The sequence below is a fragment of the Stegostoma tigrinum genome, chromosome 1 (assembly GCF_030684315.1).
Source record: "Stegostoma tigrinum isolate sSteTig4 chromosome 1, sSteTig4.hap1, whole genome shotgun sequence".
Lineage (NCBI taxonomy): Eukaryota > Metazoa > Chordata > Chondrichthyes > Orectolobiformes > Stegostomatidae > Stegostoma > Stegostoma tigrinum.
In genome coordinates this window covers 82787556-82800663 of record NC_081354.1, presented here as the reverse complement: position 1 = coordinate 82800663, position 13108 = coordinate 82787556, and the positions used below count along the sequence as shown (strand labels likewise).

The window sequence follows — 13108 nt, the reverse complement described above, 5'->3', positions numbered from 1 at the left end:
TTGTTTAATTGTCCTCCATTTGCAGCTGGATGTTAGAGGACTGCAGAGCTTGATCTGATATGTCAATTGTGCAATTGCTTAGCTTTGTTGTTACTTCCTGCTTATTTTGTTTGGCATTCAAGCAGTTCAATGTTGCAACTTCACCAGGTTGCCACCTCCCTTTTTAATGTATGTCTGTTGCTGCTCTTGACAATCCCTCCTGCACTTGAAGCTAACAGTGAACATTTCAACTACATATGAGATCCCAGTAATCTAGTTTAAAGCAACAAAAGTTCTCTTTACTTCCTGGTTCTTGCTGTTATTTGTTTACATATTGTGCAGGTAAATACACTTTCCAATTTGTACGGAAACAGTAGCTGCTTACAAGATTGTTTGTTTGGTTTTGAACCAGTAAAGACTATCTCGTATCAAACTTTCAAAAGTAGCACAGATCAAGGGATTGTTCATTAGCCGAAATGCAGTATTTTAAAAGTTTTGTTTTTCATTCGTTATTTTATTCATCACTGTTCCCTTATCAAATAAAAAGATCTTTCGTCAAAGAACAACATTATCAACAAATTAATCTTGTCTGCTGCTCCTAGAGTTTTCATTCAACTTATACAAAGTATATCTTCTCACAAAATAAATGTTTGTTTTGTTCGAACTCTAAGAATGATCTTTAAGCTTTCCCATGATTAAAACTGGTTTAATGGCTAAGTTTAAAGGTGATTGTTACCAATAGCAATTTAATCTTTGTTAAACAGGTATGTAATTGTGGTTAGTTGTGTAAATTTGAAATTTTGTTTTTATTATCTGAACTATTGTTTATGAAACTTCTCTTTTTCATGTGTAGCTATCCCGAGTTATTACAAGCTCTACAAAAATTGAGGGGGCATTGGCTGTTGTCAGCTTGTTGGTGTTTTACTTCGGGTAAGAAATTAAAATATTTACTAATTTTAGAGTTTGAAGGGACAGGAGGTATTATGAATTCTAAATTTGCCTTCATAAAATTGTGGTGTGCATTGTCTGAAGAATCTGAATAAGGTTAAATCAAGGATGTAGACTTCTATTCTAACAAGATATATACCTGTAAAAACAATTCTGTGGTGATGACAGCAGCATATTGTCTTTTAATTCTGAGGTGTACATTCTGTGCCTGAAGCATTGTTTCATATCGGATTTGTTACAAGCCAGACAGACATGGCCTAATCATTATGTTTGACCTGCTTTCTTACCAAACTTTGATAGTTGTGCAATCAGTACATGACCTTTTCAATAGCAGGCTGATCCCTGGAATGGCAGGATTGAGGTCGGAAAAGAGACTTGATCAGTTAGGACTTTATCCACTGGAGTTTAGAAGAATGAGGGGAATCTCATAGAAACCTATGACATCCTAACAAAATGAGACTAATCAAATTCAGGAAGGATATTCCTGATGGCCGAAGAGTCCAGAGTCAGTCGCCACAAGCTAAGTATATGTGGTAGGCCATTTAGGACTGAGATGAAGAAAAATTTCTTCACCCAGAGAATTATAAGCCTGTGGAATTCTCTGGCACACAGAAGTGGTTGAGGCCAAAACATTAAATGTTTTCAAGAAGGAATATAGGTTTCAGGACTAAAGAGATCAAAGGGTATCAGCTGTGATTATATAGAAAGGCAGAGTAGGCTCAAAGGGCCAAATGGCCTACTGCTCCAAGTTTCTATGTTTCTATGGCATCACTCAACCACTTTTATCCAAAATCATGATTATCTTCAAGGATGGCTGCATAATGTTGCACTGAATGCTCTAGCTTTAGTGGAGGATGTTTTGCATTTACTCGCAGCATTACTTCATATGTCTGCTTACATAATAAACATTGTTATCATTTATAACTAAAATGCTAAAACACACTTGCTGTTTTTTAATGTAACACTTTTTTACAAGCAATCAACCAAAGTTAAAATACTTGCGTACATACCACATGAATATAATATTGAGGCCACATGCCTCATTTGGATTTCTGGTTCACAACATGTGGTTAGTGATCAATATATTTGATGTAATTTATATCATTAAATCTCAAATTTCTTATCATTATTTATCTTAAACTTTGATAAACATTTTTCATCTGTTTATTAAGCATATGCGTTCTGATTTTTGTAGCATGCTTTATTGTCAGATATTAGTTTTGCACATTACAGCTGGTTCCCTGACTAACTAGCAATTTCAGAAAGTTTAATTTTCTCTAGAGTGAGGAAGAGAAGCTAATCTATTTTAGAATCCTACTTATAGCATTTGTTTTTCTCTTTCCTACCTGTTTTTTAAAGTGGGTAATGTGAAGTGGCATTTGTCCTTCTTTTAATCTTGATTCTATTAATGACAAATATATTACTATCTGTGTTGGTGACATACTGAAATTTAGCAAAGTTGTGTTTTATAAGCACAGATAGTAGGAACTGCAGATGCTGGAGAATGAGATAACAAGGTGTAGAGCTGGATGAACACAGCAGGCCGAGCAGGAAAGCTTACGTTTCAGGCCTGAAACGTCAGCTTTCCTGCTCCTCTGATGCTGCTTGGCCTGCTGTATTCACCTAGCTCTACACCTTGTTGTCTCTTTAAAAAACACAGGTTTAGATTTCAGTCTGAGATTTTAGCTGTCCCGACCAATTACCTCCCCATCAATCTACTGTCTGTCATCAGTAAAGTGATGGAAGGTCTCATCAACACTGCCGTCAAGCAGCACCTACTTAACAATAGGCTGCTCGGTGATATCCGGTTTTGGTTCCACAAGGACACTCAGCTCCTGATCTCATTACAGCCTTGGTTCAAGTGTAGATGAAAGAGCTGAATTCCAAGCTTGAGAGTGACATCCCTTGACATCAAGGTTGCATTTAACTAAGTGTGGTATGCAGAAACGCTAGCAAAACTGGAATTGATGGGTATCCTTGGGGCAAATTGCTGGTTGGAATTATACTTGGTACGAAAGAAGATGGGTTGTAGTTATTGGAGGTCAGTTATCTCAGCTCCACAACATCTTTGCGGGAGTTCCTCATTGTCATGTCCTAGACCCAACCATCTTCATCTGCTTCATCAGTGACGTTCCCTCCATCGTAAGATCAGAAGTGGGAATGTTCCCTGATGATTGCAGAAGGTACAATTCAGGAACATGATAAATACTCCCCACTTTCCTGGTTGGGTATAGCTTCAACACTTGAAGCTTTACATCATCTAGGACAAGCAGCCCCTTTGATCTGCATGACATATCACAGGTAGAAATGGTGGTTAAAGATGATTAGCATGCTTGCCCTCATTGGTCAGACCTTTTGAGTTTGTGAATTGAGCCAGTATATTAAGATTGTACAGGATGTTGGTGAGGCCCATCTGGAGTAATGTGTAGTTCTGGTTGCCCTGTCAAAGGACGATATTATTAAATTGGAGCGGATTCACAAAAGACTTACCAAGATGTTGCCAGAAGTGAGGAGGCTTCAGTTGCACAAATAAGTTGGGATCTTTTTGCTGAAGTGTAGGAGGTTTATAAAATCACGAGGAGCATAAATAAGTTGACTAGCAAGGATCTTTCCCTAGGGTGGGTGAGTTCAAAACTAAGAGGCTTTTTTTTAAGGTGAGGGGAGAAAATTTTAAAAAGGACATGAGGAGCAACTATTTTACTGAGTGGTTTGTGTATAGAATGAACTGCTAGAGGAACTGTTGGATGCAGGTAAAGTTACAACATTTGAAGGACATTTGGATAAGTACATGAATAGGAAAGGTTTGGAGGGATATGGGCCAAATGCCTGCAAGTAGGACTAGTTTAATTTGGGAACATGGTGAGCATGGACTAGTTGGACTGTGCTGTATGGTTTTTGACTCTGATATCCATAAGCATCCGGTCTGTCTACCATCGATGCTACTACTGAGCAATCTATAAGATGCACTGCAGAAATTTACCAAAAATCCCTGGGCAGCACCTTCCGAACCCCTAACCCACTTCCATCTAGAAGGACAAAGACAGTAGACACATGCAAACAGCATCCGTCCAAGTTCCCGTCCAAGCCACATTCAATCCTGATGTGGAGATATGCGTCAATTTCTTAACTGTCACTGGATCGAAATCCCAGAATTCCCTCCCTAAGGGCACTGTGGGTCAGCTCTCCAGCAGGTGAATTGCAGCACTTCAAGAAGTCAGCTCCCTATCACCACCTGAAGGGTAACTAGGAACAGGCAATAAATGCTGGCCAGCCAGCAATGTCTGTGCCCCATGAGTGAGTAAAAAATAAACACTAACATTGATGGAAAACTAGTTTGCTTCACACCAATATTGAAATTACTTTGGCAGCACAGTAGTAAATTAGTTTCTGAACTGTTCCGAAGTAGTCTACCTGAGGGGTTTCCATCTCAGTGACTCCTGTGGCACTCTGGGGAATCAGCAGTATAATTCCTTGCCTCTATATGAGCCAGTATAACTAATTGCTGAATTTTGCTCTGACTATGGAAATCAGGACAAAAGTTAGACTGTATTAATTTTGAACAGAATTTTTTCCCCAGCTTTTTCCACTAAGGTCCTCACCAGCTGTGGATCAGATTTGACTTGCAGAGAGCCACAACTGGCTTGGTGCTTGGGTAGATAGAGAGTAAAAGGTCCCTTAGGAAGTAGTGATCATATCATTTCAGACTTTAATATTCAGTTTGTGTGTGAAAAACTTGGGTTAGGAATAAATGTTTACCTTAAATGAATGGAATTACAATGAAATGATGATAGAGTTAGCCAAAGTGGACTGAGCAGATAGATGAGGAGGAAAGTCAGTAAGTAAGCAGTGGCAAACTTTTAAGGAGGTAATCCATGACTCTAAGCAAAAATATATTCCAGTAATGAGGGAGGATTCTAAGAGAGGGATAATTTAACCCATGCCTAACCAAGGAAGTTAAGGAGAGTGTGCGGTTGAAAGGGAAAGAAAAGCATAAAGGGAGGCAAAAGTCAGTTGCAAAAACAGGGATAAATTCAGAATCCAGCAAGGGAGGATTAAAAAGATAATCAAGACAAAATAAAAAGCTATGAGGGCAAACTAGGGAGGAGTATAAAAAGTGACAGTCAGAGCTCCTTTAAATGTATCAAAAGGAAGAGAGAGGTCAAAGTGATGTAGGCTGCTTTAAAAAAATATATCTGGGGACACTTTGGGGAACAAGGAAATGGCAGATAGGTTAAACAGTTATTCTGCTTCAGTCATTGCAATGGAAGGTAATGGAGCATTCATTAATGCTAAAGATTATAGGGAAGAATTATGTACTAAGAAGTAGCATTAGACAAACTAATGGGGCTAAAGGCAGATATATCCCTTGACACTCATGGCTTGCGTCCAAGGACCCTGAAAGACGTAGCTACAGAGAGAGAGTGGTTGCGTTGGTTGTAATTTTTCAAAAATCCTTCGATTTTTGGAGAAGTACCAGAGGATTAGAAAATTGTCAAAAAGAGTGGGAGCTGAAAATTGGGTGACTGTATAGACCGGTTAGAACAAAGAACAGCCAGCAAAGGAACAGGCCCTTCGGCTCACCAAGACTACACTGACACATGCCTTTCTAAGCTGAAATTCTTTTGCCTCAACACTGTCTGTATTCCTCTATCCCCTGCCAATTCCTGTATCTGTCAAGATGTCTATTAAACGAAATTACTTTCGTATCGGTCTCCACCACGTCCTCTGGCAGCACATTCCAGGCATTTGCCACCCCTTTTTTCTTTAAAAAAACTGCCTCTCACATTTCCATTTAAATTTATCCCCTGTCACATTAAGCCTATGTCCCCCTAGTAACTGATATTTCTACCCTGGGGTAAAAGACTCTGACTATCTACTCTATCCATGCATCTCATAATTTTGTAAACTTCTGTGAGGTTGCCCGTCATTCTTCAATGTCCAGGTGATTACCCTGACATCTATTGTTGGAAAAATGCTGGAATCTGTTATTTAGGAAGTAATTGCTATTAGGGAATAGCAGCACATTTAAGAAAATCATTATCTAATCAAGCAGAGACAGAATGGCTTCATGAAAAGGAAATTGACTAATTTATTAGAGAACTTTTGAAGTCTGAACTGGAATGGATAGAAGGGTACCAGCAGATGTGTTGTAGTTAGATTTCGACAAGGCATCTTATGAAATCTTGTGCCGTAAGAGTCCATGGTGATGGAGGTAGTATATTGGTATAGGTGGAGAATTAGTTATTGGGCAACAAACAGGAAGTGGGGATAAGGATTCTTTTTCATGTTGGCATGATGTATTCAGTGGGGTTCTACAGGATTTATGCTGGGACCGCATCTGTTTACTTAAATATGTTAATGACTTGGAGGAAGGAAGTTAATCAACTATAGCCAGATTTGCAGACAACACAAAAATAGATGGTAAAATGTGAGGCTGGATGAAGACAGCAGGCCCAGCAGCATCTCAGGAGCACTCCTGAGATGCTGCTGGGCCTGCTGTCTTCATCCAGCCTCACATTTTATTATCTTGGATTCTCCAGCATCTGCAGTTCCCATTATCACAAAAATAGATGGAAAGGCTGATTGTGAGAGGAGTACAGATGATTTAGAGAGATGTTGATAAGTTAAGTAGTGAGCTAAAACTTGCCAAACAGAGTATAATGTGGGAAAATGTGAAGTTCATTTTGGAAGGGTGAACAAAAGAACAGTATTATTTATATGGACAGAAGTTGCAACACAGCGGGACTAGTGGGTACTTGTGCACATAACACAAAGCTAGTGAACAGTTGTAGCAGGTAATCAGGAAGCCTAATGGAATGTTGGCTCTTAGCTCAAGGGGTTAGAAGTGTAAGAGTGGACAAATCTTATAGCAACTGTACAAGATGCTAATGAGACCACATCTGATACTTTGATAATAAAATGTGAGGCTGGATGAACACAGCAGGCCAAGCAGCATCTCAGGAGCACAAAAGCTGACGTTTCGGGCCTAGACCCTTCATCAGAGAGGGGGATGGGGGGAGGGAACTGGAATAAATAGGGAGAGAGGGGGAGGCGGACCGAAGATGGAGAGCAAAGAAGATAGGTGGAGAGGGTGTAGGTGGGGAGGTAGGGAGGGGATAGGTCAGTCCAGGGAAGACGGACAGGTCAAGGAGGTGGGATGAGGTTAGTAGGTAGCTGGGGGTGCGGCTGGGGGTGGGAGGAAGGGATGGGTGAGAGGAAGAACCGGTTAGGGAGGCAGAGACAGGTTGGACTGGTTTTGGGATGCAGTGGGTGGGGGGGAAGAGCTGGGCTGGTTGTGTGGTGCAGTGGGGGGAGGGGATGAACTGGGCTGGTTTAGGGATGCAGTGGGGGAAGGGGAGATTTTGAAACTGGTGAAGTCCACATTGATACCATATGGCTGCAGGGTTCCCAGGCGGAATATGAGTTGCTGTTCCTGCAACCTTCGGGTGGCATCATTGTGGCAGTGCAGGAGGCCCATGATGGACATGTCATCAAGAGAATGGGAGGGGGAGTGGAAATGGTTTGCGACTGGGAGGTGCAGTTGTTTGTTGCGAACTGAGCGGAGGTGTTCTGCAAAGCGGTCCCCAAGCCTCCGCTTGGTTTCCCCAATGTAGAGGTAGCCGCACCGGGTACAGTGGATGCAGTATACCACATTGGCAGATGTGCAGGTGAACCTCTGCTTAATGTGGAATGTCATCCCCAAGATGACATTCCACATTAAGCAGAGGTTCACCTGCACATCTGCCAATGTGGTATACTGCATCCACTGTACCCGGTGCGGCTTTCTCTACATTGGGGAAACCAAGCGGAGGCTTGGGGACCGCTTTGCAGAACACCTCCGCTCAGTTCGCAACAAACAACTGCACCTCCCAGTCGCAAACCATTTCCACTCCCCCTCCCATTCTCTTGATGACATGTCCATCATGGGCCTCCTGCACTGCCACAATGATGCCACCCGAAGGTTGCAGGAACAGCAACTCATATTCCGCCTGGGAACCCTGCAGCCATATGGTATCAATGTGGACTTCACCAGTTTCAAAATCTCCCCTTCCCCCACTGCATCCCTAAACCAGCCCAGTTCATCCCCTCCCCCCACTGCACCACACAACCAGCCCAGCTCTTCCCCCCCACCCACTGCATCCCAAAACCAGTCCAACCTGTCTCTGCCTCCCTAACCGGTTCTTCCTCTCACCCATCCCTTCCTCCCACCCCCAGCCGCACCCCCAGCTACCTACTAACCTCATCCCACCTCCTTGACCTGTCCGTCTTCCCTGGACTGACCTATCCCCTCCCTACCTCCCCACCTACACCCTCTCCACCTATCTTCTTTGCTCTCCATCTTCGGTCCGCCTCCCCCTCTCTCCCTATTTATTCCAGTTCCCTCCCCCCATCCCCCTCTCTGATGAAGGGTCTAGGCCCGAAACGTCAGCTTTTGTGCTCCTGAGATGCTGCTTGGCCTGCTGTGTTCATCCAGCCTCACATTTTATTATCTTGGAATCTCCAGCATCTGCAGTTCCCATTATCTCTGATACTTTGAGCAGTTTTGCTTCCCTTATTTAAGGAAAGATATCATTGGAGGATGTCTAGTTAAGGTTCACAGAACAAATCCCTGATATGGAGGGATTGTCTTATGAGTAAAGGCTAACCAGGTTGGGACTCTACTCACTGGAGTTTAAAAGAATGAGAGGTGATCTGACTGAAACATATAGGATTTTAAAGAAGCTTAACAGTTTAAATGCTGAATGGATGGGAGAGTCTAGGACTAGAGGGCATAACCTTAGAATGAAGGGATGTGAAGTTACAACTGAGGTGAGGAATTTCTTCTCTCAGGTGATTAAGAGTCTTTGTAATTCTTGGTCACAGAGAGCTGTGGGGGGCAGAGTCCTTGTGTATATTTAAGACTTGGATAACCCTTGATTCTTCAGCTCATCAAGAGTCTGTTGGGAAAACAGACGTGAGGAACATTGGATCAGCCATGATCCTTTTGAATGTTGGACTGATCTCAAGGGGCAAATAGCCTATTCCTATTTTACATTTGCGAGACTGCTATGAAATTGGAGTATCTGAAATAAATGCCTTTTGTTTTCCTTTTGTCGGATGTGGGTATCGTTGGCTGGCCAGCATTTATTGCCCATTTCCAGTTGCCTTTGAGAAGGTGGTGGTGAACTGTTTTCTTGAACCACTGCAGACCACCTGTGGGGTTTAACTCACAATGCCATTAAGGGAGGGAATTCCAGCGTTTTGACCCAGTGACAGTGAAGGAACGGCGATATATTTCCAAGTCAGTATGGTGAGTGGCTTGGAGGGGAACTTGAAGGTAGTGGTGTTCCCATATATTTGCTGCCGTGGTCCTTCTAGATGGAAGTGGTCGTGGATTTGGAAGGTGCTGGCTGAGGATCTTTTGGTGAATTTCTGCTGTGCATCTTGTAGATGGTCCGCACTGCTGCCTGTGAGGATCGGTGGTGGAAGGACTGGATATAGTGCCAATCAAGCGGGCTGCCTTGCCCTGGATGGTGTCAAGCTTCTTGAGTGTTGTTGGGGCTGCACTCATCCAGACAAGTGGGGAGTGTTCTATCTCACTTCTGACTTGTGCCTTGTAGATGGTGGACAGGCTTTGAGGAGTCAGGTGATAAGTTACTCAGCGCAGTATTCCTAACTTTTGACTTGAGAGTTGGTAGGAGAGAAGAACTCTCAGAAGTGGAATGTGTGAATTGAAGATGGAAACTGAGAAGTAGATGGTGTTGAGAGAAACAGAAATTGAGAAACCAGTTCAGAGGAGTAATGGAAAATGGCTGCTTAGAGTTAGCAGAAAGATGAAGAATGGAAAAGAGGTGGAGAAAACTAAAGAGCAGACTTCAAGAATAAAAGAATACTAGAGAATTTTGAGTGTTTTGATTGGATAAAAGAGAAAGTTGGGAATGGGAACCAATGATTCACACTCAAAGAAAAGAGAAGGGATGGGATGGAAGGTTCTTCACTTGGCCTTTAGACAGTGAGATTCTTAATCACAAGTGACACTTTAGGTAGAGACTAAAACTTCATTTCACAGGGAAAAGGATAAATATTTGAGATGATCAGACAGTAGATAGTTAACTGTTATATGTTCAACCAATAAGCCAAACTTTGCAAACTAGAAACAAAACCATTGCTTTATTGCAGGTAATTTTATTGTGATCACTAAATTAGCAGAAATTATTTTAACCAGATGTTTGAAATGCATACATTCAGTGAGTAAACAAGTGACCGAATAGTATTAAAATAAGTACTACCAAATATTTTAACTTTAGGATAATTATACAAATGTCTTCCTATAAAGTGGATAAGATTCAATTGTTTCATTAACATTGAACATTGTATTCAGTGTAACAAAATATAGATTTTGAGTAAATGTAAAGCATTAAAAATCTGGTCTATTTTAATTTGTGGTGTATAGCTGCAATGCACTTACCAATAGCTGAAACCACTGTCACTAAGCAATTGTGTATAGTAATATTTCATTGAAGAAGTTCTGGTGCAAGATTACTTCATTAGCTCTAGTAACATATTGTGAATTTCTGTTGAAGGATTATTTTAGTTGTTGCAAGAATTTATACAATATGAAGTTATGTTTTTCTTGATGTGGATGTAAATAATGTCAGATCAGCCATGATCCTGTTGAATGGTCAAGGATGCTTGAGGGGCCAAATTGCATACACCTAATTTTTATTTCTTACAATCTTGTGGGACTATTTAGCAGGTACATTGCTGACTCTTGGGTATTAGTACTTTTAAGGATCATCTTGATCCAGACAAAAGCATGATAACGGTCTGCTTAGGAGATAACTTTGCCTTTTGTCCACCGAAGAAATGAATTGTGGCTTTTTTCAAAAAATTCCGTAAGGCTAATACCAACAATTATAGACTGGTTAGTTTAACTTCAATAGCCTGGAAGCTTCTGGAAATAATTATTTGGGATAGAATCAGTAGTCATGTAGTAAAAGGTGGGTTTACAAAGAGTTGGTATGTATTTCTAAGGGGGAAATCGTGCTTAACTAAGTTGTTGGAATTTTTATTGACGAGTTAATGGAAAAGTTGATGAGGGTAACACTTTAAATGTGATGTATGTGGATTCCCTGAAGGCATTTGATATAGAGCCTCAACAGACTTTAGGATAATTATACAAGTGTCTTCCTATAAAGTGGTTAAGATTCAATCGTTTCATTAACATTGAACATTGTATTCAGTGTAACAAATTTATAGATTTTGAGTAAATGTAAAGCATTAAAAATCTGGTCTATTTTAATTTGTGGTGTATAGCTGCAATGCAGTTATCAGTAGCTGAAATTACTGTCACTAAGCAATTGTGTATAATAATATTTTATTGAAATGATGAGGAAACAAAGCAAGGGTGATGAGGAGAAGAAATTTTCCACAGCAAGTTGATGGGGCATGGAATGCACTGCCTGGAAATGTGGAGATAGGTTCAGTTGAACATATCAAGAGGGCATTGCATTTTTTTTAATAGTAATGGCATACAAGGATATGGGGGAAAGCCAGGAGACTTTCACTAGATAATAGAGCTGGTGCAGCCACAACGGGAGGAATGAGGCCCTCTGCGCCCTAATAATTCTGTGATTCTGATTGAGAGTCCTGCTGCAGAATTTCTAGTCTCTGACCTGCTGTTGGAGCCACTGTATTTATATGATGAGTTCAGTTCAGTTTCTGGTCAGTGTTGGAAACAATCCAGTTATGAGTCTATTGGCATTACCACTGCACCACTGTTTCTCCCTAATAGTAAGATTTAATAAAATATCCCAATGGTTTGTGATGTTCTAAAACTCAAAATAAGGGCCTTGATTTTGCAGATGATTAAGAGCCATCCTATCATGTAATCTGAAAGCAATGAATCTGGCTGACCTGACATTTGAGGAAGCTGTGTCCCATGCTAGAAAGTCCAGAGGTATACAGATAAATCTGAGACCCAGTACAAAAATGATGGGCTGAATGCCTTCATCCTGTACTGTAACATTTCTGTGATTGCATTATAAGTATCAGTCTTTAATATGCTTTGTACTTTTCAGTTATTTAAGTTTACAACATTTCAGTGAGTTCTTGTCAACTTTTGCTGGTTGTATAGTTTGGATTGTTCTCACAGTAAGATGCAAAATCTTGTTTGACTATGAAACAATGCATTCTTCTAACTATTAAAGCTTCCACTTGAAATATCATGTTCTTTCCATAAAAGGGTTTACAGAACGTCAATCAATGTGTAGGACATTAGAGTTCATAGTTGACAAACTGAAGAGCTAACAAGATACTCTAAAAATGATAAGTGTGCCCTGAATAACAAAATTAAAATAAGATTCTGCTGAACTGATCTGTATATACTTTTCACAAGTACCTAGGTGGCATTCTACCTCACATTTCTTTTGATTACATCAGATGCAGTTAATAACAAAAGGCTCATGTATGCAAATAATGTTTTGTAAATATGTAGTGGCTATGGCTTAGTTGCTCCTGCACAAAACTTTAAATCAGAAAGTTCTGGGTTCAAGTTTTGCCCCAGGTCTTGAGCCCAAAACTCAATGATAACATTTCAATGTACTGTTGAGGCAGCATTAAGCTGTCTAAAGTGGTGTTTTCTGGATGGGACTAGACCAAGGCCCTGTCTCCTCATTTGAGTGGATGCCCATGAATAATTTTGAAGAATTGCATGGAGTTTTTCTTGGTTTCCGAGCTAATACTTATCCCTCAATGACCCCAGAAAAACAGACCATCTTGTCATAATCTCACACACAACAGTGTGATATTGATGAGTGCAAATTAGCTGCCATAATTCTGACTTTACTTTGTCAAGTTACTCACTTTAAATCAGTTTGAGGTGTCCAGTGGTCATGAATAGAATGGAAGTTGTTTTTGATATCCAAATTTACACGATTAAGTTTATTTCTTGCGCTTATTTTCTTCATTTGATTCTGCTGAGCATCATCACTTTTTGATTTTTACTTTTCAGCACTAAGTAAAATAACACGCTAGATCTCGTATAGTGAGGGACCTAAAATTCTTTTGACACCTCGCAGAATTTTTTTCAACATTTACATCAGATTCTTTCACAAGAACATAGTTTCTGCACCATGTAAGTGGAGCACAAGTTGGTTGTTTCGCCGAGCTGACTGGTTTTTGTGCAATTGTTTTGTCTCCC

At 40.6% G+C, this 13108-nt stretch overlaps 1 protein-coding gene across 2 annotated transcripts in view; it reads left to right on the top strand.

The window, feature by feature from the left end:
- The window catches only part of LOC125452546 (transmembrane anterior posterior transformation protein 1-like), a 90671-nt gene that overhangs the window by 64490 nt on the left and 13073 nt on the right, over window positions 1-13108 (top strand). For both annotated transcript variants that reach the window (XM_048531112.2, XM_048531121.2), the window contains exon 12: window positions 833-909. In XM_048531112.2, the coding sequence (XP_048387069.1) occupies window positions 833-909 (77 nt within the window). The remainder of the gene's footprint in view (window positions 1-832; window positions 910-13108) is intronic.